The sequence below is a fragment of the Vulpes lagopus genome, chromosome 11 (assembly GCF_018345385.1).
Source record: "Vulpes lagopus strain Blue_001 chromosome 11, ASM1834538v1, whole genome shotgun sequence".
Classification (NCBI taxonomy): Eukaryota; Metazoa; Chordata; class Mammalia; order Carnivora; family Canidae; genus Vulpes; species Vulpes lagopus.
The window spans coordinates 47,344,793-47,372,634 of NC_054834.1; the positions used below are offsets into that span (position 1 = coordinate 47,344,793).

Sequence of the window (27,842 nt, forward strand, 5' to 3'; positions counted from 1 at the left end):
GATAATTGAGTTCTAGAGTGATCTGAGACCTTAAACTGCACAGTGCTCGTGCAGTTTCAGTGTGGACTCTCCCTATAGAATTGATCTTAGAAAAAAAATAGAAAAAAAAAAAAAAGAATTGATCTTAGAACACATGATGGGGGTTCTGTTCTAGCAGAGCATTTATGCATCAGTTATAAATAGAGTTAATGAATGGGCATCTCTTTCTGGACCTCTTTTTGACAGTATGTGATTTGCTTTGTAATTGAATTATACTCTATAGTGCATGAACTTTCTAAACATTTGTGTGAAGTTAAACGTAGAGCTGTATACCTTAGGCTCTGAGGGAAGGTTTGGTTTGTTCTTTCCATCAAGGTAGGCCAGAGAGTTAATATTTGACATGTAGGACAGTTTTTTTCTTTAAAGTTTTTGTTGTGACATCACATTTTCCCCTGATAAATGGTTACTACCTTTGTACCATGAGCCATTGCATGCAGCTTTCATGTCCTGCCGCAGGGACAGAAAGTGAAAGTTGGGGTTGAGTAATAGGATGATAATGTGTTTTATTTTCTTTCTCAGTTTCCTTCTGTACTGAACAGTCATGGACCGTTCACTGTGTCTGGCCTGGATGGACCACCCACCCCTGGCCCATTTTCCCCAGATCTACAGAAAACATAACCTATGCACTTACGGAATGAGAGAACCAAGAAACAAAGAAAGAGACATTGAACATGATTACATTGAAAGTGAGCGGTTAATAGTTCTACAATGCTAGTAATAGACTATTGTGATTTTTGCCATTCCCCATTGAAATGCCTTTTTAAGATTCCCTTTGAATATGACTCAAGTTGGACTGTATATAAAAATGCCTTAATTGGAGTCCAAACTCCACCTCCCTCTTCCTTCCTACCTTCACTCCTTCCTTCCTTCCTTTCTAAGTATTTTGAGCTTCATGTTAAAGAAATTTTTGGTGGGGTTTTGCAGCCAGCTATGCTTTGCAAGAGCAGTTAAGAACAAAGTTAGTCCTTCTGCCTTATTCAGACCCTTTGGCCAGGAAAACAGTTCTGCTTTGAGCATATTATTTGAAGAAATGTTAAATGCAGTGGCCACATCTTCAGGACCAAGTGTGTTCTGTGGAATAATGAAAAGTGAGCTGTGTATAAGCAGTGAAGGAAAAGGAGTCATTCCTATTTACACAAAGTAAGATTGGAGCAATATTACTAGATTCTATTTTGCTGTGAACCGTAACATAGGTAAGCAACTCCACAAAAAGGCATCTTATTTACCTTTATCACGGTGGATCTCTTAGCTGTCTGTGTGTGATCTTGTCTGAACCTGTGAATGGAGCATGGAGCCTAGTCTGTTTCAACATAGGAAGATTTTTTAAACCTGGGGTTTAAGACAGTGTTTGCAACAAGCAGTGAATAGGGGACCTCATCTCCAGCACAGAAGTGCCATCTGCTCTCTGGGCTACTGCCTAGATTATACCCCCATGGTACACAGCATGGTAAGTGATAGCTTTTAGGATGAATCTGGGTTTTGAAGTCTGGAGGCATCTCTGAGTAAAACATTCAACTGAATGACTTGAAACAACATGTGGGGCTTTCCCAGTTAGAAGAGACTTTTTCTTTTCTGTTCGTTTTACCCTGTTTTCCACCGCATACTTACCTTCTTTTAAATTTAAGGTTGTTAGTGGTTGTGACTGTTTTAAAGATGTAATTAGGAAAATGAAAAGCAAAGTGAAACCTCCAAATCTATGGTGAGGTAAAGATGTGCTTATTTCTTTGAAAAAAAAAATTTTTTTTAATTAGCAACAGAATTTGTTTGGAAGTGCTCATACACAGGGATTGGATTGTTCACATCAGTAGTGAGAAATGTAGGCCTTCATCTCTTCATCACGTTTATAAAATATTATCATATGGTAATCAGTGGTAGATACAGACGGGTTTGTGATTGATACCAACATCGCAGTGGAATCTTCTGAAAAAACTTGGCTTTTAGACTCTAGGATTAGATTATATACCACCACCACAACACTGCCCATTTATCTTACCTTTTAACTCTAGAAATATTTCTATAATCAAGTCACATAAACTAAATGGAATGAAGGAGTAAGGATTTGAGGGCTCAAAATGACACCGAGACAAACCAGCTTCTTTTAGATGTATAATACTCACTTTAAGTATATTTCTGTACAGTGTAGAGAAGCTGTAGCATGAGACATCCATGCTAGGTTAGTAGCCTTGGAGGAATGATATTCAGGGAGCTGTCTTTATGTTTGTAGTGTTGGAGACTTGTTAATGGTTCATTTGTGGTTATCAGCTGAGAAATCTGTTGTTGAGGTGCACAGTAGCAGTGATGAGGGCAGTGTTCCATAGTGATGGGGAACGGATGATGGCCCTTGTCTCCCACACTGTGTCATTTATTTTGCATGCTTGTTTGAAATCAGACCTCTCAGCAGCATTTTGGGATAGTTTTATTAGGTTAATGAATATTTTGTACTTCAGATGTAAGTATTGATGGCTTGATTTAACTAGATATTTAAAATTTTGAAAGCACAAAAGTATTTTATCTTTTTGAAGTAAAGGAGCAAAGCCATTGGTTGTTTTCATAAACAATATCTTTGAAGATTAACTGTCTCAGCACAGGTGCCTAGGGACCAAGGACACCTTTAAAACTCAGTACTGGCAACTTCCTAGGAACCAGTGTTACCGAGTCCGCTGTCTGTAAACCTACCCTGGAAGCCTCCGAGAGGTGTGGGCCTCAGGATATTGATGATCTGCTTTCTCTTCGAGATCAATTGACATTGAGACATGTGTTGTGTGTGTGTGTGTGTATGTATTTACTCTTTTAAATGAAAGTTTACAACCTTAGCTCAAGTGTATGAGGCAGACCATTCTGTTTGTAAACTACCTCTTTCCTGGAAAAGTCTCAGCTTCATGTTTTTTGGAACATCCAGAGTTGTTCTTAGCATCAAAAGGTGACATACCACTTAAGATCAATATTCACTGGAGACTTCTGTTTGCTATTAGCTGTTACCTATCACGAATCACTTTGCCAGGATGACTGCTGGTGGGTAAAAGCAATCTAAGTTAAGGTAAGGGAGCGGTTGAATGAGTTTTTGAGACATCTGTGATTGTCTTAGTTTTTCATCTGCTCTGGTTCATATCTACTTGTTTGTATGTTGGGGAATGTTTAACAACCAGGCTCTCTGAAGGGGAAAAAAAAAAGTCCTCAAATTGTAGGATTTGCTGATTTCCATGATGTAAATGACCAACCCTCCCACCGCACCTGATTATAAGCCACTTCCTTAGAGTTGAGAAGGAACGAACACAGGGCCGCACACTCAGCCGGCAGCTGCCACATTCTTCCATCCTAGGGTGGATCTTCACATAATTTTTAAATAATTTTTTTCTTGTTCATATGCTGATTTTTTAAGATACAAAATTAAAATCACATGTCTAACCTCAGTAATTTTTTTTTTTTAATGGTTTGTCAGTGCTTTTGTGATGTGATACTCCTCATGGTGTATTTTGTGTGTTCTAACAAAGGTAAAAACTTCCATTAATTAAAAAAAAACCACATCCATAGGGGAATAATCCATAAATCCTTAAAAAGTCAACATAAGCTTTTAGGGTTAAAATATAGTTTTAATTGTTCCACATTTTGATGGCTAAAATAGGAGTATAAATTTTTTCTTCAGATTTTGATGGGAAAAGTAAGCCCATGAGCATCTGTATACATAAACATATGTATATATGGTGAAAGGGTACTGGATTTTTATTAACTGGAAGAATTCCTTGATGATATACATACTGTATTAGAGATCCAAAAAGTCAAGTCTGAAAAAAACAAACAAACAAACCAAAAAGTCAAGTCTGTTGAATCTATTCACCTGGCACAATTTCTAGTTTTCTTCATACTGTGTGTCACTCAGGCTTGGAGGGGAAAGGACATCAGAGGTTTGGGAGGCAGTGGCCGCCACAGCAGGCTGTTGGTAATACCCCTGCAGGCCCATTCGTAGCTGGCATTTGTGAGGTCTGGCCTTAATAACCTTGTTTCATTCTGATCTCAGAATGTGTGTCAGGACTATGAAGTTCTAAAGGCAATGTTGTATGTTCCTAGGGAGCATAAGCACCTGGAAGCACCCACTGGCATTTTAGAAAAGCAGTCTCCAGCCTTTCTGAACACACACCTTACTCAGTAGAAGTTTTTCAGCACCAGTTTCCTATTGTAAAATCATACATGTATAAATTAAGTTGTAAACCATTGTGTGAAAGTCCTTCATACATTATAAGACATACACAGAAATAGGAATTAAGAATGATATAAAAAAGAAATCTTGACTGGAAATTCTGTCTTTTCTTCTTGGCCCAGGGCACTGTCTTGTGCACCCTCTGGCAGCATGGCCTCTCTACCTTAAAGACCACTGAATCAGGATACTGTTTATGGTCTGATCTTGAAAACAAAATGTGGATGCTTTTGTTATAACATTTAGAAAATTCCTTTACATGTTTGATCTGATTTTCATGTAAAATCTCTAGAAGTTCAGTTTGGAAATTTTCAGGAAAGGTTGTCTTCAACCTCCCGAAATTCTATATTCGTTTTTTAAAAAAAGATTTTATTTATTTATTCATGAAAGACACACAGAGGCAGAGACACAGGCAGAGGGAGAAGCAGACTCCTCACAGGGAACCCGATGTGGGACTTGATCCCTGGACCTGGGATCACACCCTGAGCCAAAGGCAGATGCTCAACCACTGAGCCACCCAGGCGTCCCTATTAATTCTTTTTCCCATTACCCAAATGTTTGCCAGAGGTTTGTGCATATTATTTTTGACAGCCTACTGTCTCTTTTCTCTCCGAATTAGGTATGACCCTATAATTGACTTTTATTTTGCTACTCTGCTTATAAACTTCTTTTGGCCTTATTAATGTTATATTTTACCAACAAATTCTGAATTAAGTTGCTTTATCCTAAAATATATAACCACCTTTGTTTTCTTGTTGTATTTATAAGTTTTGATTTTTTATTTGTTGGAACATTTCAGCATCTGAAGAAATACTTTCCTTGGTGGGTCAGTGCTACTTACCACTTCACTTACTTGTATGTATTTTAGTTATCCATGCCAGAAATCTAGAATTGTGCTCAGGTGCTGCTCTCAGGTGTGTAGACCAGTGTGGAGACAAGTGCAGGTGTCTCGGTGCAGAAACGTGGAGCTCTGGATGAATCACCAAACCAATGGGAAAGTGAAAAACACTAGTCACCATGTTATCTGAGGGAACGATAGAACATGTTATTTCTAAGTGGAGCTTAGAAGTTAATTGTTTGCCCCACAGTAGGGAAATGGAGGTCAACATTATCTTTCTTTAGCAGGTACCCTGACCAGAGAATGGGTTCTATGGAAAACATTTTACTAATTATCCTCTTGGTTTGGGGTCAAAAAATAATTGTTACTGTTTTTAATGCTGCAGGCATTACCTGAAACAAGGTGCCCTGTTATTCTTCTTAGGTCATCAGAATTCTGCTTACTGAAGTTTAAGTTTTAATCTTAGAATCTAGAATTCTTGTGGGCGGTAGTGTATTAAGCAAGAAAAGAAGGCGGTTTGATTTCATTTCTCGTACTTGGTGGAACCTGTTAGCACAAAAGTCATGTTTTGACCTGTAAACAGAGCAGTCTGAAAGGTGAGTTGTTGATGTGGTTTAAATGTTCCATTTGAAGCTGCCAGTTTCTTCAGGCTTTTCTGGAAAAAAAAAAAAAATTGTGATAGATTGAGAGCCTGCCAGAAAATGGCAGTCGCTGGGATACTGCCATTTATCCTGAAAGCTTGAAGCCCGGAGTAGCTTGTGTGAGTGGGGAAGTGTTGGCTTTCAGGCTTTCTGCAGAAACCAGGACATTCAAGCCTTTGTTAACATCATTTTAAATGAACCGCCTAACAAAACTCATGAGGGATACAACCAAACATAGTAAGACTCTTGAACTCTGGTTTGTTTTTTGTTTTTGTTTTTTTTGTTTTTGTTTTTGTTTTTTGTTTTTTTAGTATAATACACATCAGAAAGTTTTGTAAGGTTTAAAATTTTATTTTTAAGTATGTAATTGGGAGACTAGAGCATTACCTTCCAAGTCATTCTGGTGTATCAGCTGAGTACCTGTATATGTGTGGCTATGCTGATGTACTGAGTGTGTGCATGTGTGTGAGTGTGTGTGTGTGTAAATAGATCTTTCAGAGGGAACATACAGTTTTCATCCTCTAGGATGGCTCATAGACTATTTTATACTAAAACTTAAAAAAAAAAAAATTGGCCGCACTTTGCAGTTGCCACTTTTAAAAAATTAATGCCTTGCACGTTTCATTTTTTTAAATCCCTAGAAGCATAAACCTTAAAGACTAAGTTGCTTGCCACCATTTTAGAACTAGAAGGCTGCACATGACACGTGCTTGAACAAAGCCGTGTTGACTTGCTCTCCCACACATACATCCCTGCGCAAGTGAGGAGTTCATTTCCTAACATTTCTACACTTGCACTTTTGTGTAAAATCCTCATTATGTTGAGGTCTAACTTTCAGAGACAGAGTTTTATACTAAGAGTAGTATTTCTAAAGTACAGATTTGGCCATGAATTGATGAAATGGTGGGGGAGTTCTGGCACTGTAGCCTAGTTTATCCTTCTAAATTGTACATAAGAAGCATTAGCAGAAACCTCAGAATCTTCTCAGCTTTGCCTTGTTTCCCATCTCATAAGGGCCCATTCTGACTCTTGTCCCTCTTAAGGATTATGAGCCGTGCTAGGACAGGCCTGGGATCTTCTGGACAGGGGTGATTGTGCCTTGTGGCCGGGCCAGAGTTCTAGCCAGTAGAGTCACTCAAGTATGCCTAGAATAGAGTTCAGGGGTGGGAATGCCACAGACTGGTATTAAATCACTTGGCACTTTTGGGGGGCACCATTATTAGCACTGTTTTGTTATTAATAACTGGAAGCACTTAATGATTATTTTGTTTAATTTTGACCTAAGGCTATTGAGGGTCAGAGAAGTAATGTTTATTTCTCGTTTATGTTTTCTGGAATTAAGACTCTTTGGAGAAGAGATAAATGGATTACCTAATGAGCCATTGTTTCAGGCTCTCTGTAAGGTGTGCTCTATTGGCTAGGATGTTTTAAGATCATTTACAAGCTTTGAATACTGTGCTTTGTAGAAATGTATGGCTTTTTAAATGGTTTGCAGTTGAATGGAGTACACTTAGCTTTGTAAACTCTCCACTTTTCTGTTTCTTTTCTGTTTAGTCCTTGTTGCTTATTGTCTGTTAGGCCAGGGACATGGTCCCTTCTAAGACATGTCATACTTTCTGTTTTCAAGGGCAGTATTACCAAGGCCTTTATATGTACATTACATTCAGTGCTTATGTGAGAAGTAGCAATGTGTTATGAACTTCCCTGTTCACAATTAGTGAAATTAACTGATGCGCATATATGTAAAGATAGAAATTAATACAGTTACATTTTTTGATCACTCGCGGCCTATTTATTTGGTCTGGCCATTTGATTTTCCTAATCACAGTCATACCGGTTTCTGCACTTTTGCCTTCATGTAGTTTCACTGACCTCTGTGGGTAGGGAAGACTAAATATGAAACATTCAGTCCAGTCATTCTGCTACTGGTAGCTTTGGTTTGAGGTGAATACAATTTTTGACTAAAATTAGAATTTTACCCTTAATTGACCAGATAATCTAGTTGGCTTAAAAAAAAAAAGCATAAATTTGCATCTTGAAGAACAAACCAATAATTTTCTATGAGCCCTACTGGATCTTCAGGTGTGGCTATCACTTGAAAGTTGAATGTTATTAAGTAGTAAACATTTGGTTTTCATCCACCCCATGTCTGATGCAGAAGAAAAGCATAGTCCGGTGTGGCATTAACACCAGAGATGAGTATTCTTTTACGTCTGTGTCTTAGTTCAGGGTATATGGTAATAAGATCTTGTCAGGGTGTTTTCCTCCAGCCTGTATCAACCTGACTGAGAAGACGGTTCCTTCATTGTTTATTTTTCCCCTTGTTTGTTGAACTCTGTCTCTCACAATGTCCAGTATCCACCGCTCCTGTGTATGTGGAACGCTTCTGTGTAATGCAGATGCACACTTGCCCAAAGGAATGAAGGACAGGTAACGTGTCACTAATAACCTGTCTTAGTTTCGGTGTAATTTACATTAAGGAGACCTTCAAAGTATTAAAATCACTTTTTTTCTTCTTTTTCCCAAAACCACAACTAAAATGATGGTAGCTGCTAACATTTATTAAAATCGTACTGATTGGTCTTGCAGCCGGAGAGAAGCTGCTGTGTCTTCTAGCTCAGCCGTCTGACCTAGCCTATCCGGGGAACAAAGGGGTGCTGTTTTAAGGTCCATTAGGATTGACTATAGCCAGAGTCTCGGATTCTGTTTGAATGCAGCCGAGAACCTTCATACAGAGCATAGGGAGGTGAGGAGGAGGATGTGCTAGCACTTTGAGGGCTTTGTGATATGCTGCTTTTAAAAGAAAAAAGTGTAGCTAATACTCAGTGCATCTCCAGATATAGTGAGGGGTTGCTCTGATGACCAATCAGGTGATAGTTTTTTGTATCCCTTCAAGTTTTATGCAAAAATTTTGTTAAATTCTGTATTGGTGATGTGCGTCTTTTTAGAAAGATGATATGTTAAAAACAACTATTTTTATGCAGAAACTGACAGAGGAATTTGCTTTGTATAATGGCAAGCCAGCTTTAAGAAAGCACTGTAGCAAATTTACTGAAGTCCAAAACTCTATAGATATGTTAATAGATATATGTGCAACTAGATATGGACAACAATTGTATTTTTTTAAATAAATATTTTTAACAAAATGACTTTTGGAATTGATTATTCTTCTCACATCCATTGAGGTGGCCTCTGTGGATTCTGTGTTCATCCGTGCTAAATAGATAAATGTAAGGTAAAAGTTGAGTTTCCCAGTGGTTATCATTAAAACTCAGCCTTCAACAATTTGATACATCTCTACATTACAATATTTAAAGACTGAGTTGGGATATAGGTGGTGGAAAGGGGAGACTGTAAAATGATTGTTGACATAAAAAGGAATTTAAGAGAACTGACAGGCTAGAAAAATTATTCCCCATGGGAAATCTCTTTTTTATTTTACTTTTGAATTTCAAAAAATATAATCAGATTCATTCTAGCCCTTGTGAGAATGCAAGGCTGCTCTAAGCATTGTTTCTGCTCTAAGCATTGTTTCTTTGTGTAGTTTTCAACATAAGGAACTGGAGACTTGAGTTCATGAAGTAAATGGAATGAGGTACTTTGAGAACTGAGTTGATACAATCTCCATGGGGAAAGTGGGGTTAACAGGTGGCACACATGACATCACAGAGGTCTGTCTCCCATCTCTAGGTGTGGATGACAAGATAGAGTCAGAGTGTTCTTTGAGGACAGCAGTGAAGCGTCCCTTCAGGTGGTGGGTAAGCTGTGTTCAGGTGGTTGAGTAGGAACCACTTCTGATGACTGCTGGATCCTCCTAAACCACTGTGGTCAAAATAATATTACCTGAAACAATAGTCTCATGAGACTGATTAAGTTTGGGAAATGGGGTTGCCACCTCTTGGAGATTCAAAATGCATATTAGAATATTAAAAGCTCTAAGAAATCCTTCAGTAGGGGATCCCTGGGTGGCTCAGTGGTTTAGCACCTGCCTTCAGCCCAGGGCGTGATCCTGGAGTCCTGGGATCGAGTCCCCCATCAGGCTCCCTGCATGGAGCCTGCTTCTCCTGCTGCCTGTGTCTCTGCCTCTCTCTCTCTCTCTCTCTCTCTCTCACATGAATAAATAAATAAATAAAATCTTTTAAAAAAATCCTTCAGTAAAAAAGCTTGTTTGATCTACCATTTTCTAACTTTTCTGATTGTTGACACATCCTCCTAAGGGGAATAATGTCCATTTTTTAATAACTTTCTGTATTTCATAGATGCATCTAATGACAAATAATAGCCTAACATTGGGTAATTTCCCAGGACTTGTGTTACCAGTTGTGAGCTCTCACAATGATGGTCCCTAGAAAGCCCTGCGCTTAGGGCAGTGTGCCCTGTTACTGGAGTCCCTGAGGGTGACTTCCTTTGGATAATCTTAAGAGGATGGTGTATAATGAAAAATGAAACAGGAAAGATAATTTCTGCCAGATGGAAAGCATTGGTGTCAAGTTTGTTGCTGGAGCATCACAGCTGATGGGATTCCCATGTGCTTTGAAGACGTCATCACTGCCAGAAACCCTGCTCTTATCAAGGTCACTGTCCATGCTTCCCAGTCCAGTGGTTGATGTTTAGCCCTCATGGTGGCATTGGTTACTTCCTCCTCCTCGAGATGCTCTTCATGAGGCCTTCCAGGAGACCACACCCCTCCCGAACTTCCTCCTACTTCGTGGCTTCTCTCACATGCTCTGCTGGGATCATATTCTTTTTTCAAACCTTGGTTTGAAGGTTGGCAGGGCCAAACTTCTAGTCTCCCTACGTTCTCTCTCTAGGCAGTCTTCTTCAGTCTCAGGGCTTTAAGTGCTAAGTGTATGTGACTGTGAAATTTATTGTTGGGCTTGACTTTTAAGCTCTAAACTCTTGTACTTACCAGCCTTCTTGATATCCAGGATAGCATCAAAAAATGAACATGTCCGAAACAGAACTCTTGAGCACCACCCCCTCCATCTGCCAGTGGACAATGGCCTCATCACAGGGCCAGTAACTCAGGCCACATGCCTTGGGTCATCCTGGATTCCCGTCTTTCTCACACCCATGCCCAATCCATCAGCAAATTTGGACTTCTCAAAATATAGCTTGAATCTGATCACATTCGCTATTTCTGACGCTACCAACATTGCCCAAGCCACCGTCCTGTCCTACAAGGTCTAGGCAGTCGTGCCCTTGCTGGTGTCCCGGTCTCACGTCTGTCCTACAGTTTCTCCTCCACACAACCACCACAGTATTACCTTGTGTAAATGAGACCACGCGCCCTGCCTGCTTGTAACTCCTGGTGATCTCATAAAAACCACAGAATCTGTACTCCTGCCCTGGCTTGTATGATCTGGCCCCTGGCTGCCACTCCCACCTGTTTCCGACTCCTGACCCACCTTCCTCACCACACTGAAGCCCCACTGGTCCCCTTGCTGCTCCTCAGGGACAGCACGCGCTGCTCTCACCCTGGCCCCTGCCCAGTTGGTTCTTTCTCTGGTCCTTGGGAGTTGCTGTTTCTGCATTGTTTAGGTCCCAGCACAAATGGTGCCTCCTTATGAAGGCTTTCCAGAACATCTCTGGACAATCCTCTTCCCACCCCCTTCCCCTGCTGTATTTCCTCAGTGCCACTCAATTATCCTCCATCCTGTGGCGTGTAGTTCTTACCGTCCATCTGTTTTGTACTGCAGTGTAATCTCTGCGAGGCAGGGACTTCTAGCTCATTCTCTGCTGTACCTCTGCACCTAATCAGCGCCTTGAACACAGCGGGTACTCAATAAATCTTTTTAAAATGAATAAACGAATCCTCTGAATAACCTCGAAGTCACTCTGTCTTCCTTTAGTGAGTCTGGCATCCAGATGGATTAGATTCCAAGCTGGGGATAGAAGGCTCCTGCCGCACTCTGAAACGTCAACACTCTTAGCAGAAGGAGATCAGGTGAAAAGCCCTACTTGCCCTGTAACTGATTCTGAAGTGTCGCATTAAAACCTGCCTGCCTTCTCCTATTCTGATTATATTTAAGAGGGAATAGTGATTCTTAGTCCTGAGAGTTGTTTCTCCTAAAATATCAGCCGCGTGAACCTAGACTTTGAGAGAGCCCACTCTTTGGGAAATATCTGATCATTTGTTTCTGAGCTTCATATAAAAGCTCAATTGTCCATAATGGATAACACACTTATTAAATTTAAAATATTTTATTTCAGGAAAGATACACTTAGATTTGTTTCAATCTTGTTTTCCTATAGTCTTAAATTAATCATGACATCTTAGATAAAGCCAATGATTCTTCTTTCTAAATCTGTATAAAAAGGATGGTGTGTGTGTGTGTGTGTGTGTGTGTGTTTTAATTTTGAAAAACCACAAGAAAAATACAACCACTTTCTTTTTGTCCAGGTCAGTCACTCACTCCGGTTAGATTGAACATGTAAGTCTGGCAGCCATCAAATACTTTTAAGTATTTACAAATATAGTTAAAACTACACCCATAGACCATCGGCTTTCAAAATAATTTGGATCTGCTTGACTTACAATAAATATGTACCAAACATATGAGCAATTTTGAAGTTGCTAATGAGGTTTTAAAAATAAAGATTGCTAACATTTATTAAGCAGTTTCTGTGTCAGGCAAATGAGAATTGCTTCAAACAAAGTTACTTAATTCTTTCAGAATTCCTTTGAGGTAGGGTCAGTTCCTTTAGAAATGTCACTTGGATTTAAAAACAATAACAACAACCAGGCCGGAAGAGCATCAGTGATCTATCTGCCCAGGGCCATGCAGCTAGAGGGAGAGGCCAGGGCTCACACCAGGGCTGCCGGAGTCCCTTGGGCACACATGGTGCTGGCAGGTGGAGCGGCTTACATGACAATGCTACTGATCTGCAAGACCGCTTAGACCAGCTCCTGAGAACCTGGATCCACTTTTTCTGTTTGACCACGTACATTTGTACATACTCAGGAAAACTGCAGGTAAATGCATGTACTGTCACTGTGATAGCCACTTCACTGCTTCCCGACCCCTCAGTGCTCTTACCCTCTCCAAGCGGCAGCTCTGGACTCTCTCTGTGCTGCTGGGGGATTTGCCCTGGGCAGGATCCTGTCCTCTTCAGGATCACTAGGCAATCCCAGCTTTTTGTTAAATAAAACAACTTGACATGGTATAAAGAGCTTTATGCCCCTCTATAAAAGATGTCAAGTTTAAATTAGATATTTTGGAGAAATTCTAGTGCCGTTTCTACACCTTTTATAAGCACTGTCAGCGTCAGTAAAGAACAGAATCTTCATCCCATTCTCCCAGGTGACTTTGGGGCCAGTTAGCATTGTTGTTAGCAGTGGTATGCTGGTAGATGTTTCACACCTGGCTCTCTAGCGGCTGGAGGTAGGAGGAAGCCAGGATGGACAGCTTTTGCCAGGTCCTGTGGGGTGAATACCCTACCCCCAGGGCTTATCTCAAGCCACCAAACACTTGATCGCTGAAAGTGCTGCTGGGAAGAGATGCACAGAAGCATACCTTTCTGCCATGCAGATACAACACACATAAATAACTTTAAGGAAGTGATGGGTTTTGAGTGGTCACTACCTTTGTCTTTAATGTAATTAATTGTAAGTTTCTATAATTTAATTTTGAACAACGGCCATGTTTTACAGCCAGTTCTCAAAATGAAATTTTACCAATCTGCTTTTTATAGTCTGAGCTAGCCCAGCATACCACTGAATTAGGGTCCCAAAGACAGCAAGATTCAACTTTTCCTTTTGATGCTATAGATTTTAAATGAACTATTGATATCAGCGACAGGAATTTGCAGGACTCTGAACTCTCAAAAGGTAAAAAGCAACATCAATCCTTTGAGCATGCCAGGGCATAAACTCGGGGTTTGTTTTTGACTAATTTAAAATATATCTACATCTAGCAATGATCATTGAACTTTACAATTTCAACCTATTCTTCCAAACTTCAATGAAAAGTGATTTTTAAACCCAGGCAGGGTGTGGTCCATGCAAGAGGTGGCCAACGGAGTGAAGCGTATGGCTGTCTTCTTCCTTCCCATCTGGGTATCCTGGACAGTTGTGACCAAAGGTCCGAACCAGGGAAGAGGAAGGGAACTTGAACATCCATCCAGTAAACTTCTAATGATTTGCCCTGGGAGGATCCAGGTACCAGAAGTCAATTTAATCTCTTCTACCCAAGCAAGGATTAGCGGAGAAGATCCAAGCCAAGGCGTGGAGAGATGGCCTCCACCGCCACCCCCAAGCATCTTGAACACTTCAGTCTGTGCAGGTGTGCTCAAAAGGCCGGAAGTCTTCACCGGCCCCCTTCACCCAGCTTTACCTCTGGTAGCACTCCAGGCTTTCTATTCCTAGGGCTTTGTCCTGGGTAGGAACTACAACAGGAAAAACAGGTAGCGTGTTGTAGCGGCGTTTATGAGCTGTAGCAATTATTCATCTGAGAGCTTACCCAGGCTTTTGTTTCTCTGCCATTCTATGGCTCCTCAGGGAGCCAAGTAGAAAGTCAGACTTACTAGTTCTGGCAAACCATCCATTGGTGGAGGAAGTTTGTTGAAACTAGTATCTAGGACTTGGGGTATAGAGGTTTCTTTCTGTCTCCCACGAATAGGGAACTCATTAGGTGTTACTCATTGCATATTTAACAAACGCTTCTGGAACCTAAGTGAAGCCTCCATGCTGAGTGCCAGGCTAGGTCCCTGCCCCCTGAGAGGGGCGCAGGGTAAGGGTACAGTGTGTGCTAACTACGGGGCCCCCATTCTTCTGGGCCTTTACACTGAGTGGCCACCTGAGAGATAGGATTACAGATACCTGTCCCTTCCACTCTTTTTTGTGATTTCTTTGCGTTTATGGAGAGGATGAGGGCTCTGCCCGGCTCCTTAAGAACTGGCTCCATGCACAGCTGATATACTTGCTGGGACTTTGGGATCTTTGGGCAAAGGCAGGGAGGCTCAGGGTTATGAAAACAGCTTTGGGACTCCCCCTCCCTGGGGTCTCCAGGAATGAGACTATTCTTAGGAGGCGCCTCTGCCCTGAAAGAGCTTTCCTTTGCCACTTGGCCTAAAGGATTTCTTTTTGAAAAAGAAATCTGGACTGGAGTCAAAATCCTAAACTGCAAAGAGGTGGCCAATTAGGCTTCTGGGCTGCATTCCAGCCAAGGAGGCAGACTCTGCCCTTCAGGGCCCCACATGGGCTGGAAAGAGATTCTTGGCCCGTGGTCCCATGGCATGGTGGGATGCAGGAAGCCAAGCTCACAATCCATGCCCCTCTCCTAACGGAGAAGCCATGAGTCAGCCTATCCCATTCCCTCCTGCCCTCAGAGTCCAGCCCGGACAATTGCATGGCACAGCAGGAAGAGAGGGAAAGGAAGCTGTAGAAAAATAAACATTTCCTTGCATTTTACTTGGAACATAATGGCATTTGTGGCGTGCTAAGATCTATGGCATCTCCCACAGCCTCACCCCACTCTGTTTTCCTCCTCTGTGGGGAAACAGATTCTTTCCTTACCTGATGAGAGTCCAGGGTGCATCCTGTGGAAAAACAGGAGCAAGATATAGAAGGTAAAAGCCAAGCAACCAAAGATCACGCCACAGACCAGGAAACTATAGCTGCCCTGAGCCTGGAATATCTGCCAAAGGGGAAAACACAAATACAGACCATCAAAACTTCACATGAAGGTGTACTGGAGGAAGCAGCTTTCTCTGACCTCTGGCAGGTTTTTCAGTCAGGTGGAGAGCCATCACGCCGATAGGCAGGATCATGGGTAGGTAGGGAGGCTGTCTTGGCAGGAGTCCTGCTCTGAGGCAGGGGTGAGACCTCATGACCCCTGCAGTCCCTGGAACCTTCTGAAAATCTCCATATTTTTCTTTAAATTCTGATCATACTGTTTCTGTGCCTACAAGGCCTAACCAGAACTTTGCAAAGGATTTTGTATATATATCTTTTTTTTTACCGTGGAAAATTTTTTTTTAAAGATATCACTTATTTATTCATGAGAGACACACAGAGAGAGGCAGAGACATAGGCAGAGGAGCCCTGTGAGGTGCCCAATATGGAACTCGATCCCAGGACCCTGGGATCATGCCCTGAGCTGAAGGCAGACACTCAACCACTGAGCCACCCAGGTGCTCTGGAAAATTTAAAGCACAGGCCAAAGTAGCTTATGGAACTACCATGGACCCATCAACTGACTTTAGTGATTAGCACCAATTTCCTCTGTACCCCTACATTGAAGCAAACCCCAGACATCACATCATTTCAGTGCAGCTCTTCCCCATCCTTGCAGGGCCCCAGAAGAGGGAAGGAGGTTTGTGATGAGGGACATTTGGGAGAGACCGACAGACCTAGGTTTGTATGCCCCATCACTTAATAGAAGCATGACCGACCAAGGGCAAGTTGCTAATTTATCTGACTTTCAGTATCCTCCTTTATAAAAGGGGGATAACAATATATGCCTTAGAGTCTTCAATAAAAAGCAGATGTATTTTTTTTCCTGGTGAACAGAGGAGAAGTGGGGATGTCTGAAGAGAAGTGGGTGAGCTGGCTGTTGATCAGGGCAGACTTGGGCAGGACGGCGGGCCCCGTGGAGGACAGCCAAGGCTGGGAGAGGTGGGGTGGGGACAGCAGGTTGAGAAGGGGTGGGAAATGAACTCCCGACTCCACTGAATCCCGTCCCAGGCTCTGGGAGCGAAGTGACATTCCCATGGGGCCCTGCTGGCCCCACTCCCAGACAGGCCTTGTGTTTGCATTGGACTGTACCCCACATCCCTTCACATCTCCAGGTCCCACATTCGGAAGTTCAGTGTGCAAGGCTGGCTCAGAAGCAGAAACAGGTAACAGATGGAGGGGGCCCTGCCTGCTGAGTGGGACCCTCAGGGAAGGGATAGGGTGGGCTCAGAAGGTGGCTGGCTGCTTCTTCCCACCTGCTCAGAGGGGGGCTCCCCAAATACTGGCCCCTTCCTCTAGGGTCTCCCACATACCGAACCAACCAGCATCTGGAGGACCATCTCACCAATTCCTGCCCCTGTCACCAGCACCGTGGTTGCACAGCCTAACCAAAAGAGAAGGATTTGGGTTAGTAAAAGCAAGGTAAGGAGACAGAAGTCTGCTGGTATGAGTCCAGTTATTTCTGGGAAGACTCTGGAAAATGGTATGACTGCCTAACAGGACTACTTTGAGTTCCTTAGATTTCTCAGACTTTAGTCCTTAACTTTGCTTTGGGGATGGTAGGTCCTCCCATCACTATGCTTTCACTGTCCTAGGACCTTCAAGTACTCAGGGTTGTCTTCAGGGTAAATTCCAAGTTGCTCAGCCTGGCATTAGGAAGGGTCCTTCCCAATCTGACTGCCACTGATCTTTCCAGAAAGCTTTTCTGACCTCCTCTGGCCAGCCCTCGGCTCTGGGCAGAACTGTGTCCTCACTGCCCTGGTGCTGCACTGACTGGCCACACCTCTGCTTGCTCGGGCAACGTGGCACAGACCCTCCGAGTCCAAGCTTCAGGGTCAGACTAGGGTCTGGGGTCCCAAGCCCAGCTGTGTTAGCTACTAGCCATGAGATTAGGCCACTTGTCCCTCTTTCTGTAAAATGGGCATGAACTCCTCCACAGGGTGGCCCTGCAGGAAGTGCCATGTAGTACCCAGCCTTGTGTGGGCACACGGGAAACTGCCTTGGGGAGAAAGTCCACACCCATTCATGTAGTTTGCAGGGCCCTTTATACCCCATCCCTGCTGAGAGCTCAGACGCCTCTGAACCTGCTCACAATCTACCCTCCATACCCTCCAGCCCCGAGAAACCAGCTTGCTTCCTGCCAGGTTCTGACACGTGCGTTCCCTGCCTTCTGAGCATTACTCCTCCTCCTCTCCATCTGCCAAGCTCCTGTTCACCTTTTAAGTTCCTCCTTTAGACCTCCCCCAGGCCCTAAACCTGCATGAAGTTGCTCTTTGTCTGTCTCCCTCGGCCCCTCCAACCTTTTCCTCCTTACCCAGCTGCCTGTTTGCAAGGCAGCCTTCCCCGAGGGGCTGCAAGCCCATGAGAGCACACCGTGCCTTGAATTTTCGTTCAGTGGCTACACACTATTAGCCCAGTGGCCAACCTATGGTAGGTCCTTGTGTTTTTTGAATAAAACAGGATCATCATTGCCTACTTTGTGCTTCAAGTTCCTCTCTTGGTCTGGCTTATATTTATACCTAGCGCTATGTCTCTGCTGTCACAGTGTCCCCTGCCCCTGCCCTGCCCTTCCCTGGAGCACCTTTCCCTTTTCCTTTTGCCTTTCCAAATCCTGAGCCAGTTCACGTCCTATCTCCTCTGTGAAGCTACATGTGGATTGAACACTGGTCGTTCCCTTCTCTGAGTTCCAGGAGTACCCGTGTCTAGTCCACTCATTCATTCAAAAACCCGCCAGTACTTTCTGTGCACGGGTATGAAGCTAAATGCCAAGAGTACTCAGATGATCTGAGCTGACATGTCTGCTGAGCACCTGTGAGTCCACTAAGCCGCTAAGCCAAGTGTTCTATATCTCCTCCTCAAATGCACACACAATCCGATAGGTGAGTATGTGCATCCCCATTTTGTAGGTGAGAAAACCGGGGCTAAGAAAGGGGAACAAAATGGAATCGTACAAGGTCACAAAGCCAGAAAGTGTGCAGGCAGGACTGGCGTTCAGGTCTGCCAATGACCTCAAAGCACACGCTCTTGCCTTTGTCCCCTGCTGGTGCCCACAGGGAACACATCATCGAGGAGAGGACACAGATAACAGGTACAAAAGTCGTGAGGCAGGTCAAACACGAGAGGCAAGTACAAAGGGGAGGGGCACATCTTTTCAGGGGAGATTAGAGAAGCTTCCAGAAGGGGTGGAGAAAGAGAGACTGGAGTAGGCAGGCAGGTGCAGGGGCGGGATGGAGTAGAGCAGGCACTGCAGGCAGGGGACGGCAGTAATTCACAAGGCCAGGATGCAGGCCCTGGGTGGGAGCAGGGTGAGAGGAGGTGTGACAAGTGCTCCAGGGGATTCTAATGTGGCACCAGCACTGAGAACCACCAAGGCAGGCAAACGTGAAGGGGACAGGTGGGCACCTGCCGAGGCAGGGAAGTCGGTGATTAGAAGCTGGGCATCGTGAAGTGTTCCAAGCAGGCACGGGATGGGGAAGGCTGAACAAAGGCCGAGATGGTGAGAGAGGAGAAGTGGATGGATCTGAGTGATCACCTGCGAGCAGAATCAACCAATCCCAATTATTGTTATTACACTCTAACATTTGGCTTAGCTAATTAATTAATTTTTAAGTAGGCTCCACACCCAAGGTGGGACTTGAACTCACAACCCCAGGGTCAGGAGTTGCATTCTCTCCTGACTGAGCAGCCAGTAGCTCTATCCTCTAACACGGGCTGACTGCTTAAAATGCGGGGATCTTCTGTGTGACGTCTGATGCCAACCTTAATTCACTGCTTCACTTAGTCACTTGGGGTTTGGAGATCATCCTTAGGTTTCAAGGATTCAGGCTCCCACCTCTCCTAGTGGGTTTAGCTCTAATTGCTCTGGCCACCCCCACGCCGCCTACACCCATTTCCACCACCCCCTCCTCCCCTAGAGAAATCACTCCTCTTCAGCGTTGGTTTTCCTTCACCCTAGGGCACTCTAGTTACTTCTAAGGGTAATGCTAAATGTTCACAACATAATTATTTTTAATTAACTCACTTTTTAAAAAGGCCTTTGCTATATAAAGTTGGGAAGCTACAGAAAGGGGAGGGAGATTCGTGGAGAGAATCTGAGGCTTCCGACATCAAAGAACCCCACTGTCACAACCCCAAACCCAGGGTGGAGACGCTGTCCTACTCCTTCGTGCCTCCAAACATATCCACAAGAAGAGGTACTCTTGCTGATAAGTTATAAACCCCTTTCCTAGACCATAACTCTCCCAGTGCAACCTGCTGGTCTTTGAACTTGGAGTTTTTGTCACACAAAATGCCAGCTGTGGGCCAGCAGACATCGCCACCCGGAAACGAAAACAGGAAAGAGAAGTGTATTGCTTCTGCGTGGCCTGACGTCACATGACACAGGTATGGTGTTGAATGGGAAAAGCCACGTGGGATAGAATGAGCCCACTCATGAACTGGGAACCGGTTCCCACCAGTCAGGAGGGGAAGCATGCCTTGCTGGGAGGAGGGGGGCAGCGGCAGAGCTGGGATACCACGGAGAGATGGGGCGTGGTGGGAGCAAGTGGTACGGGGGTGGGGGTACGCTCTCCGCTCTGCACACCTGCACACCTACCTTTGTACTGCAGGATGTCCTCGGTGTAGGCCAGCATGCTGGGGAAGGTGCTGCTGAGGAACAGGCCCAGGCTGGCTGTCCCCACGAACAGGAAGGCGACGTTGTAGGAGAAAACAAGAAGCACCAGGAAGGTCACCACCACGCCCACCTGTAACCGCGGGGATGGAGGAGATTAGCAACGAAGGGGTTGGGGGGCGGGGGGATCGCCAGGCTTCAGGCTCCAGACTCAGAAAGGTCCTCCCTGACCCCAGAGCAGCGCTGCGTGACCAGGACGCCTCCCTGTGGGCTCCGCGGGCACTGCGCCTCGCAGCCTCGCTGCCTGGTGCCGCCAAGGAAGCCCTGGGAACTAGGACAGCTCCAGGAGGAGCCACCCAGACCGCGGGGCAGATGGCCTGCCATCCACGCGGAGGAGCGGAGGAGCGTGGAGGGGTACCGCCTGGCCCAAGGCCCTATCTGGGAGCACGGGGAGTTCCACCAGCTCTCTGCCCTCCACTCTCATCGAGAGGAGCTGCTTTTCTTGCCCTAAAAGCCATGAGTTCCCAGAGGAAGCCCAGGGGTAGCAGGAGAGGCTAGCGGGGCTGGGGGTTTTAGGGAGGGGGGGGTCCCCACCCTCAGAGAATCCAGGCACATCGCCCAGAGGGAGGGTCAGTGGCTATGGCAGCCTCCCCCAGGTCCAGCTCAGACTGCCCTGAGCAGATTCCACCCCCTGGTTAGAGGCGCCTGGGATGAGCTCAGGGACCAGAGATCTTTCTAGTTCAGCAAGGGTCTCTGTCACAGGGGAATATTTTTGTTTGATCATGCTTTTCCTAAATTCCTTAAAAATGTTTTTATGCTAACATTGAATAATTTCTTTTTTTAAAGATCTTATTTATTTGACACGCACAGAGAGAGAGAGAGAGCACAAGTGTGGGGGTGGGGGGCAGACAGCAGAGGGAGAGGGAGAAGCAGACACACAACTGAGCAGGGAGCCTGATGTGGGACTTGATCCCAGGATCCTGAGATCATGACCTCAGATGCCCCAATATTGAATAATTTCTATGCAAAATGCCTTTGGGAAGAAAGTCAAGCAGCTCGGTACTGGAGGCAGAAGACCTAGGTGCAAGTACCAAGTCTGGGGCTTGAAGTCCTAGATCTCTCTGACTCCAGCCCCCAAGTCTGCAAAGTGGGTTACCAAAGCTCCACTGAAGAGTCGTGGAGAAATGAAGCAACGCAGGGGCCATGACTCTAGACAACTATCAGTCTGGAATGTGTGTGTGTGAGCTTTCTTTAATGTCTCCAATCATAAGGGTCTGGAAGACCATGGAAAATCATGGCTTTCAGGTAAAAATCTCGTGGCTGAGTATCTCTGTTTCTAGAAACAAATAAGATAAAACTATAGAGCAGAGGGCCTGAAGGTGTCAGAAACCACCTCCAGCCCCAGCTGCACCCTGGCTGAGCCAGAGGAGTGAAGGGACCATCACCCCCCGCCCCAGGTAGATCCCAGGGACCCGCTGCAGCTAGAGGAAGAGCCAAGCAATTGCAACCCCGGAGCCCCCTACACTTCACCCGTCTTCATGGGCCCTTCAGTCTCTGCTGTGAGATCTCTCAGTCTGAGACGGAGACTCAGGGCTTGCCAGCAGAACGCTGCCCAAGGCGGGGTACCCTGGAGGAAACTCTCCTCCCCATGGAGAAGCAAAGCGAAAGATATCTCTTGCGTGATAAAAATGTGAAAACAAGTAGACAGAGCTAAGGTTCCAAATATAATGTATTTCTTTGGCACAGAAAATGGCCCCATTGCCTCGCTGCTCTTTCTTCCTCCTCTGCTCAATCTTTACATGTTGGCGCCGCCCCAGCCTCTTCTGGCTCTTCTTTCTCTGCATTCCCTTTTGGTCCAGCGCCATGGTTTCAAATATCTCTACGCCCAACCTCTTAAATCCATCCTTCCAGCCACGACCTGTCTCTAAGCTCCAGACTTGCACATCCTCCTGCCCCTCCGACAGGTGACTGGCTGACTAACAACGTAGTCTCGACAGAACGTGGCTTTTCCTCCCCCCAAATCTCCTCTTGCCCACGTCCATGAATGGCCTGCCCATCCACCCAGTGGCTAAAAGCCCTGTAACTACAGGAGTCCTCAATGCCTTATTCCCTCCCCGCCTCCATTCAGGCCAAGGGCAAGTCCCATCAACTCCACCCAAAAAATGCTGTAGACTCTTGTGCCTCTCCAAACCCATCCTGACCACCCTCATCCAGCTGCCACCACCTGGACGGCAAGAGGGGCTCCTCGCTGTCTCCGTGATTTACTCTTGCCCCTCCTAGATCTCCTCTCACACACGACAGGGGGGTGTGCTTTTGTTTTTTATTTATTTTTAATTTTTAAAAAACATTATTTATGAATGTATGTATTTATTTGACAGAGAGAGAGAGAGAGAGAGTGCACAAGCAGCGGGGGTGGCAGGCAGAGGGAGAGGGAGAAGCAGGCTCCCCACTGAGCAGGGAGCCCAGTGCAGGGCTCAATCCTGACCTAACAGACTGAGCCACCCAGGCCCTCCCCCTGGAGTGTGCTCTTAAAATACAAAGCAGATCATGTCCATTCCCTGTTTAACACTGTCTAAAGGCCTTTCTCCCACTTTGAATAAAACCCCAAACAAGACCTTACAGGATCTAGCTCATGTCTGCTTCCCCAACCTGCTCTCTCTCTGTATCCTATCACCGACCCTGCCCACTACAAATCCCACCCAGCTAGCACCCAGCTACCTTTCAATCAGCAGTGCCCTCTGCCCAGAACACTCACCTCTCTACCCCTCATGGTGCTGGCACCTTCTTGATAGTCAGCTTGCAATGGGTGTGCCTGGGGTGGGACCAGTGCTTTGATGGTGGTGCTCTTGCTCCCCCTCCTGCTGCCTGGCCACCCCACTTACAAACCATACATTTCCAGGCAAGCCTTGAAGAGTCACCCTGAAAATCTCTAGGGAATTTTAAGAACACCTCTCTTATTTTTATTTAGCCTGGGTGACAGAAGACAGAGCCTGCCCAAGGCCAACTAGCAAACTCCACCAACCAGCTCTCCTCGCGGTCAGTGGGGCTCTCCCATCTGGGCCAGTGGCACTCAGCCTGCTTCCCACCTGCCGGCCAACCTCATCGTGACCCTCCAGGCCAGGGCACACTCACACCCTCCCCTGCCCATCTTCTTCCCTAGCTGACTGTAAGCATCCCCAAGGCAGAGACCCATTGCCTGCAACTCAGCACGCCTGCAGTTCCCCACAGACCCTGCACAAACTGCATATTCATTCACCAGGAAGTGATTGTGGAGACCCAGGAGAACAGAGAGCAGGGTGACCATTAATTTAAAAATGACAGGAATGCTCAGAAGAAGTCACGGAAGTACTTTTTGACAGTGGGTTGGGCTACACAGAAAGGGAGCGACTGCCCAGTCACTGGAGATGTTTAAATAGACCGTGGACTCCCTGGAGGGGATGTTAGAGAGGTGATTGGAGCTCTGGAGGGAGTCTGGGCTAGATGGCCTTACAGGAATCTATAATCTAGACCCTTTGTCACTGACGGTGACCTGGACACATCTCAGGACAATAGTCTAACCCTACCCCTTGCCTGGACCCCTGCCTTCCAGGCAGGCCAATTCCCTGCCTGCCATCCTACATTCCAGTCTGGCTACTTAAGAAGCACCTGGAAAAAAAAAAAAGAAGAAGAAGAAGAAGCACCTGGGAGAGTTTCAAAATGCAGCCCAGAGACGGTGATTTCTGAAGGATGGGGGCGCCCCTGGTCTCCACTGGCCAGAGGGCTCTGACCCACGGAGCCTCAAGGTGACACACGAGGACCCCAGTCAGCACATGTTTTGCCTGTACTGTTGGCAGGTTGTCCACTGGGATCTGTTCCACTCACAGTAGTAATCACCTCCTGCAGCCCCTTTCTTGATGGTACAAAATCAGAGACCCACAGAGGGAAAGGGACTTTCTTTCCCAAGGTCACACAGATAGGCTCCACCTTCTGGATTTCTGTTCCCTCCTCACCAGTGTCTCTCTCTTCTGCCCTCTTCCCTTTACTACCTTCCCATCCTGTTGGCAGACTCTAGTCCCAAGCAAATGTCCTGGGGCTGTGGTAGGGCCAGGACAGAATGGTCCTCCTGCGTCTCCAAAAAGTAAAAAGGAGGCCACTTACCACATTGATGAAAACCATGGTGGCTGGCTTCACTTTGGAGGAGATGGGAATAGAGATGAGCCGACCCAGGGTGATGAAGCCCCAGAAGAGGCTGGGGAGGTAACCAGCCACCTTGTGCCCCACAGAGAGTGGTTTCTCCACTGCATAGCTGTACACAAATGCTGAATACTCCCCCTGTGGAGAGACGGGCCCTGCTGAGCACACCTGCAGGGCATCCGGACCCTCCAAAAAGGAAACCTAGGTTGGGGGCAGGTGTGCTGAGGGCTGAGGAAGGACAGGTCCTGCTTCTAGAGGTTCAATGAAAGAAAGATGGACTTGAAGCCAGGACACCCGCAGGCCGGAGCTGAGGCTAGGACCTATGGTGCCACAGCTTACAGACTGCACCTGCCCAGGGGGTCAGGCCTGGGGATGTGGGGGGTAGGGAGGTGGGTGTCTCCAGGTCTCCACAGGGGGTCCTGAGAGGTCAGGGCCTACAGGGCACTGCTCCCACCCCTCAACCAGAGCAGAGTTCAGCCGCAGGCCTGATTTAGGAGGATCCCACAGAAAGTTTATTGTCGAAGGAAGGGTACCACAGCTGAAAATAAGGTGTGTAAGAGTGTCTCATCTCACAGCTGAGGGGGCAGAGAGAAGTGAGCTGCCCAAGGTCACACAGAGTTGAAAGTCAACCAGTACTGGCATGAGTATTTTCCACTGGGTCATCTCTTTCTTAGGACCTTCTCTCTGGAGAGTCCCTGATACGGCAATCAATTAATCAAGCAGCCATTCAAAGGTATCTGATCTAATTCTAAGAGACTTCTGGAGAAAGACACTAAATAGTGTAACAGAGGTCACTAATAAAATACATAGCTGGGCCCAGAGCCTGCCTGTAGCTTGTTTACAACATGGCTTGAGAAGTCCAGGTTTGGAATGTGTTCCAGGAAGCAGAGTGCCTTCAAGTTTACATGGCATGACCTCTACCTGGAGGAACAGGGCTCTGCCCCTTTATTTGTTTATTTTTTTAAAGATTTAATTATTTAATTGAGAGAGCTAGAGCACATGCATGAGCAGGGGTGGGGTGAGGGGGGGTGGGGTGTGTGGGGAGGGCAGAGGGAGAGGGAGAAGCAGACTCCCCGCTGAGCAGAGAGCCAGACTCAAGGCTCCATCCCAGAACCCTGGGATCATGACCAACGGCAAAGTCAGACACACTCAACCAACACTAGCCATGCAGATGCCCCTGGGCTCTGCCCCTTTAAAAAAAGGTGGGTAGCCCGCACTTGGCAACAAACCAGAGAAGCCCCTATCCAGAGAGTTAAGGAAAACTTTATTTTCTGTCTTTAACAGAGGGCTGGGACAGAAGACCACAGCACCAAGGGGCTGTGAACAACTCTGCAGACCGTCTCCCCCAGGACTTGTACTTAGCTTCAATGTTTGATTCGACTGTACTACAGGTTTGGTCCCCAGGAAACCCTGGTGCTCCCCTTTCTCTTGCCACCCCCAGCTCGAGTCTCAGGGCAGACAGGCCAGCTCACCGTCATCCCATCGGTCATGAACAGGACCAGGGCGGCTGTGATGTGGATGGCGAAGAAGGAATAAGGGGCTCCTTTGAAGTTCTTTCTCTGGCAGCAGCTGAACAGGTCCTCGTGCCCTGGATGGGACACAAGAACAGGGGTGAGTCTTAGTTTCTGCTCCTTTTCCTCTGCAGGCCCAAGGGGAGCGGCTGGGAGGTAGAGAGCCTGGCAGAATGGGGACCACTTACTGCCCCCCACCTTCTCTGGCTTCCAACCACCTTCCAACAGCCCCTGTCCATCTCAGTCCCAGTGGAAGCAAGACTCCAAGAGAGCCAGGAACTTGCCCCAGGTGACACGGGCAGGCTTAGGCAGAAGGGAGGCTGGAACCAGAAGCCTGCTTCCCCTACTCTTGACCAGGATGCTCCATGACCTCACGAGACCATCAGTGGCCACGGTTCGTCTCCAGCCATCATTCCCTGTGACCTGTGTTCACCCTCCGAGGCAAGGGAAGCCTCGGTGCGGGGCTGTGGGCATGGAAGTTCATTTGAGCCCCCACCTGGGTGTGGCTGAAACTTTGGGGGCAGGGAGGAGGCATCTTCCTTCTCAGGAGGCTGTGTCTCCAGGGCGAGCTCATCTGCAGACAGGAGCAGGGGCCTCCTCTGAGGGCAGCAGGCCAGCAGCCGCTCTTTGGACAGCAGAAACAGCACAGCCAGGGGCACCGGGAGCTGAGGGGTGGGCAGAGGGTCAGGAGAGCCCTGGTCCCATCAGGCTGTCCCCTTCCCGTGCCCGGCCCACTGCACACGCCTCCACCTGGCCTCGCGGCATGTGCGCCCACAGTCCTGATGGAACACAGCTCTTTTCCAAGTGTCCACTCACAGGCTGGCCCTGGCTCATGCCGCCAGGTGTGTTGACCCAGGGCAGGCTGTTTTAATTGCCGCCCAACCTAAACCACATCCGTTTTCCTGAAGACAGCTCCTTGTCACATGCAAAACTTGGACTCACACCAGGCCTCCGGTACAGGAGGGGTGCCAGAGATAAACTCGTTCCTAAGATCCTTATTCTTTATGGTGCCAAAGCATGGCCCCCGTGCTGCTTGGTGCTGGTAGATCATGTGACACTTTACAAAGACAGCTTGCTTTTGTTCACTATCCCCATTTTCCAGACGGGGTGACTGAGGCTCAGAGTTACCACTCGGTCATAACCAGTTACAATGGGAAGAGACCAGAAGGCAAGCTGCAGACCCAGAGGGCGTTGGTGCCTGGTCACACAGCTGACGTGCAGCAGAGCCCAGGCACCCCAGGTTGGAGCCCGGGCACCCTGACTCTGTCTGGGGCCGACGCCACCTCAGGGCTCATCTGGGTGATGTTATCTGCCCCCTTGGAGGTACGGAGGCTGTCTGCAGGGGCTTCGTGTCCAAACTGGAAAGCAGAGACATGCACAGCTTCTGATTGACAGATGAGTGCTCTGAGCAACACGCACACACAAGCCCAGCGTTCCATGCACTGCTATTTACACTGAGCTGCTTGGGTTTCGAGAACCCCCCAGAGCAATGAGAAATGTCTCCTGCCTCTGCCGTTGCCTGGAGAAGCCTCCACCGCCTCCCTCAGGTGCCCTGCTCGCATCTAACCACCTGGCTGCCAGGAAGCGCTTCATCAAGTCTGACCTCTGCCCTTCCTGCCACAGCCTCATCCCGATTCCTTTTGCTCAGGAAAGAGAGGCAGCCCGGGGAGCTGCAGAAGCTCCCTCAGAGGCCTTGTGGGGGGCCCCCTCTGGCCTGCCAGTGAAGACCCCGTGGAGGCAGGAGGCAGCAGGATTTGTTTTCCCAGGATTCTGGACACCGTCCTGGTGCAGACACCTTGGGAGCCTTCCTCCACACTCAAAGATGAGTCCAGGTCAGACGCAGCGCCCAGACAGCACTGCAAATCAGGCCCGAGTGGGAGGAGACAAGCCCTGCCCTCAGGAGTCCTGGTCTGACGGGGGAGACAAGCCCTCCTTCCAGTCCGATGGGGGAAACAGGAAACCATCACACAGAGGCCTGCAATGGCTGGATGCCAGGGTGAAGGCCAAGGGGAAGCAGCTGTACAACAGCCTGGTCACTGCAGAGGGGCTTTCCAGGGAGGCGGGTGGTGGGAAGGACTCCACAGGGGATTGGCTGGTGTGGGCCGGTCAGAACACACCCTGTCTTTGTAAGTAGCCCATTCAGAGAAGGCAAGCTCCACCTTA

General features: G+C 46.8%; 2 protein-coding genes and 1 long non-coding RNA gene across 6 annotated transcripts in view; 2 read left to right on the plus strand and 1 right to left on the minus strand.

Annotated features, from left to right (window-relative positions):
* ELK4 (ETS transcription factor ELK4) overlaps nt 1-8,859 on the plus strand; it is a 29,187-nt gene extending 20,328 nt beyond the window's left edge. For all 4 annotated transcript variants that reach the window (XM_041723659.1, XM_041723660.1, XM_041723658.1 and 1 more), the window contains one exon: nt 559-8,859. In XM_041723659.1, coding sequence (XP_041579593.1) covers nt 559-657 — 99 coding nt within the window. In that variant the 3' untranslated portion in view covers nt 658-8,859. The remainder of the gene's footprint in view (nt 1-558) is intronic.
* Nucleotides 8,860-11,898: 3,039 nt separating this feature from the next.
* The window catches only part of MFSD4A (major facilitator superfamily domain containing 4A), a 29,379-nt gene continuing 13,435 nt past the window's right edge, over nt 11,899-27,842 (minus strand). The window contains exons 4-10 of the mRNA XM_041723657.1: nt 26,176-26,344; nt 25,641-25,756; nt 24,133-24,306; nt 19,981-20,128; nt 16,700-16,770; nt 15,228-15,348; nt 11,899-14,098 (exon numbers count right to left, since the gene is read on the minus strand). Of these exons, the coding sequence (XP_041579591.1) occupies nt 14,043-14,098; nt 15,228-15,348; nt 16,700-16,770; nt 19,981-20,128; nt 24,133-24,306; nt 25,641-25,756; nt 26,176-26,344 (855 nt within the window). The 3' untranslated portion in view covers nt 11,899-14,042. The remainder of the gene's footprint in view (nt 14,099-15,227; nt 15,349-16,699; nt 16,771-19,980; nt 20,129-24,132; nt 24,307-25,640; nt 25,757-26,175; nt 26,345-27,842) is intronic.
* Nucleotides 16,119-19,967, plus strand: LOC121472364. Its single transcript, XR_005982859.1, has 3 exons — nt 16,119-16,552; nt 16,686-18,265; nt 19,616-19,967. It is a non-coding gene; the product is annotated as an uncharacterized LOC121472364 (long non-coding RNA).